Below are 3,996 nucleotides of genomic sequence, written 5' to 3' on the forward strand. Positions count from 1 at the left end.
TCTACTTCCTGGGACGCTTCTTCATCTCTTTCTTCTTACAAGTTGATTTTCTATTCCTTTCCTCTTTCTCCTGGGCCTTCAGATCATGATATTCTTTCCATTTCTTGGATGTTACTGCAAATGGGAATGTACCAGATTCTCTTTTCCTATTCTGATTTCTTGAATTTACGTCCTTCGGCCAGCGTAAATGAGTTTTCCAAACGTCTTCTGGTGTTGTGCTTCCTCGAGGACCAGCAGAACTATAGGCATTTATTACCTCAGTATTCTTTGTATTTGATAAACTTGGAAAGATGAACTGGTTAGGTCTTTCATCAGGTACTGAAATATTGTCAGAGCATGTCGTAGAAAGTTCGTGTATTCTTTCGTGAACTGTGGAATCTTCTTGTGATGCACCAGTTTGTTGACAGGTTATCAAGTTGTTAACAAGAGAATTACGTTTTTCAGGAACAGTTTTATCTTTGATTCTTACCCCAAGATCGTGTAAAGGCTTCATGTCATCACGGACCACTGTCGACAACCGGAAAGTCTCAATAACTTCGACTGGCAACTTATTTTTTAAAACTTTAAGAGCAACTGTGTAATCCTCAGCGGTCAATAGATTACCACTTGTGATTTCATCTCCCACTTCCATACCTGCTGTTTGTATTTCTTCTTGCCTATTGGAGATACTCTTAGAATAGTCGGCTGCACTGGGATTATAAGGATAGAGTCCACACACTGCAAATGCCTTATGAATTACCTCTTTTTTATCGCTGCTTGATAAGCACTATGAAATAGTGGTGCAAAATTTACCTTTGTCACAGGACGCGTGGTGTCTTGTTTGTAATGCCGCACTACTTTCCTCCATTCAACTTTAAGAGGCCAAAAAATTGCTACATCACAGGGCTGAATTATGTGTGTTGCATTGGGCAACAGGCAAAATAGAAAAATGCGACTTTCTATGCAAAACTTGTAAAGCTCTTCGTTAATATGTGATTTGTGTCCATCGAGAAAAAAGAGGACAGGAAATTTAATATTGTTCTTAACCAGCCAAGGATGAAACACATTTGCTACACATTCATAAAACGTAGCAGCTGTCATCCAACCGGACTCACTACGACCAACGGAAACGGTATCTGGAATAGATTCTACTATATCACGTGGAATTCGTTGATAAGGATATACGATCAGCGGATCGACAGATTTGCCATCTGCGGAAAAGTTGCACAAAACTGTTATGCATTGTTTTTCGGGACCTGGTGCAATTTCATAAAAGTTATTGTACTGTTTTGGTCCAAGAACTATGCCTGTTTTAGGACAGGTGCGAATACCTGTTTCATCCGCGTTAAATATGCGGCTGCCATCTTCCACGAGATCTAATGCATTTTCTTCCCGTAAGTACATTTCTAATTCACTAAACCATTGTCGGATACGTTCTTCTGTGACTTGTGCCCGAGACTGTGATATTATTTCCGCGTTTCGTTTGGTGATGTTTGGGTGTCTTTTCAGGAACAGTTCCATCCATTTCTTGCCTGGCCTGTCGTTAACAAATGGATTTGATCGTTGTCTCCTTCATGACTTTCTGAACTGCATCCTTCACTTCGTCAGTATGCATAGGGAAGCCTAACTTTGCTTTGCCTAAAATCCAGTTTTCAAGACGATTTTCTTCATCCACTGTCAGTGTTGTCTGGGGACCCACTTTTCGTTCCATTGGGGCTTTTCCATGTAGTTTGTTTATTAGTGTTCCCTTGGGTATATTGTGCACTTTTGCTGCTTTGTTTGCACTTAGTCTTCCGCTTCTAAGATCATCTATTGCTGAACACAAATCATCTTGGGAATACTTGAATCTTTCATATTTTCTTGTGGAACTTTTCTTTTCGTCTCTGGTGCAAATTTCCATCATGAATAGCTATTTGCTTGGTTCCTGAAATGTAAAAGAAAAATTCTTGTTAGTGAACTTATACTGGCGTTAAAGAGGCATCTGAATCAGAAAATGAACCAGCAGTGGTGTTAAGCACGTAATTAATTTAGTGAAAGGAACAGAATAGTCTCTTAAATATGTTAGTTGCCATAAGGAAATTTACTTCTGTCTTAAAACTTTAGGCTTATCTAGAATGCTTTAGTCCCCCCTCCCTTAATTGTAGGGATTGATCATGTCGTACTCCTGTCGAGACTGCATTTCGTTTCTTGTTTCAACACATTACAGTATTACATTAAGTGCTTGCATCATGATTATTCTTTAATTTTTCTCTGACAATTTTTTCAATGCATTCTTAGACTAAGGACGTAGTTATTTAATAAACAAAAGAACACATCTCAATTATAGTCGATTAGAACAGTAGCTTCAAATTTAAGATAACTTTAAGATACAATTGAAGGGCTGCCTAAAGAAACATTTGATAGCCTATACATTTCCGAATATTTTTAGAAGAATGGGATATGGCGTGATATAATAATTACACTACAAAATAATAATAATAATCTAAGGCTCCTTATAAATGTTCAATAACAAGTATTAACATTGTAATGGTTTCTAGCCAGCACTTGAATTAAAACTACCTGTAAACTACAAATAGTAATACTTAAGAAACACTGCAGTTCTTCAAAGAGTGTACATTAAAATCTAGTGAATGACCGGTAGTATCTAGTGAATGACCACAGCCCGGTCATACCTGGATCAACTTCCAGTACAAGGTAAATTGCAACGTCTTGTACGTGATACATGTTTGGTCGATGATTTTGTGCCTATGACATAGGAAAATCGCACATTTTAACTTAACACCAGTGAATGACCTCTATGGTCATTCACTAGTGAACATGAACATATTTGAAACTAGTAAATGACCATCACCCCTATGTGATGTTTACGCGGCATGCAGAACAAAAACTCAACGTATTTTCCTACATTCCCCCTCCATGTAGCGGACCGTCATCGTCCGGGAGGGGGTGGAGCTGAGAGGGCGGCTTCATACGTCATTCATTTATCACCCCCTCAGTTTCATCTCATTGCATGCCCTCTCAGCCGCGAATACCGCTACCGGACTCGCGGGTGGTTGGTGGAGTCGGGAAGAGGAAGGTCTAGTGGACGTCTTCCTCCACTAGGGGAGGACGTGCACCCACCCGGCCTCATGTTGTGTTCGTCCAGTGTTTGTGTTGTCCGGAGTGTTGAGTCCTTGAAAAGAAAAAAATACAAAAAAAGCAAAACATGAAAATCCCCCCCAAAAAGTTAAAAATAAAAAAACCAAAAAAATCCGCACCGTTTTGTTTTTGTTTCTTCCTGGGCTGGTGGGGGTCTATCTTTTGGTTGGCCAGGTTTCTTTTCTTATGTTTCATTTCTTCCTTTTCCGGGGCCACGCGTTTTTGTCGACGGGAATGGTTTTGTTGCACTCCCCTTGACCGCGTCGGCCCCACGCTGATCCTAAGGTGTTGGGCGTGCTGAAGGGATGGCCAGGGGGTAGCGTTAGTTCCCCTGTTAACGCCCCGGTGTGACCTCACACCCCTTTTTCTTTTGTAAATGTTCAATAAATAACACACTTTTATGGGTACAAAAACATTACAATCAGATCCGGGCTTTCCTTCACGGAAGAAGCCCAAACAACATGAAACTGAAGTAGTGGAAAAGGCAAGTATCGCGACCCCTGTTGTCCGATATCTTGTAATAAAAGATAAAGACGTTGATAGTGCCAATTCTGATGCATACCGTCCGAGTACTATTAAGGGCTTGTCCCCTTTTGTTATTCATAAAGTTATCACTTACCATGCCGGACAGGTTAAAGATATGAAGAAGTTGCGTAATGGCACTTTTTTGGTGGAAACGACAGACGAGAGGCAAACTGCGAAGCTACTTAAGTTAACATCTATTGGACCGGTGAACGTGTCAGTCGAACCACATCGTATACTGAACGTTTCTAAAGGGGTAAGATCGTGTTGGGATCTCCTCAATGCAACCGAAGAGGAAATTAAGTCGGAGTTAGCGGACCAACACGTTATCGACGTAGCTCGAATCAAAAGTAAGAA

The 3,996-nt window shown here is 40.4% G+C and overlaps 1 protein-coding gene across 1 annotated transcript; it reads right to left on the reverse strand.

Annotated features, from left to right (window-relative positions):
• Positions 1–735: 735 nt before the first annotated feature.
• Positions 736–1,383, reverse strand: LOC145689542 (uncharacterized). Its single transcript, XM_081763718.1, has one exon. It carries the CDS (start codon positions 1,381–1,383, stop codon positions 736–738), a length of 648 nt encoding a protein of 215 aa, XP_081619844.1.
• Between the last annotated feature and the right edge of the window lie 2,613 nt (positions 1,384–3,996).

This window comes from Thermobia domestica, chromosome 7, assembly GCF_964235325.1.
Source record: "Thermobia domestica chromosome 7, izTheDome1.hap1.1, whole genome shotgun sequence".
In the NCBI taxonomy this organism is placed as follows: Eukaryota; Metazoa; Arthropoda; class Insecta; order Zygentoma; family Lepismatidae; genus Thermobia; species Thermobia domestica.

Excerpts from the sequence above, each read along its gene's own strand:
- LOC145689542 (XM_081763718.1), bottom strand. The coding sequence starts at position 1,383 with ATGTACTTACGGGAAGAAAATGCATTAGATCTCGTGGAAGATGGCAGC.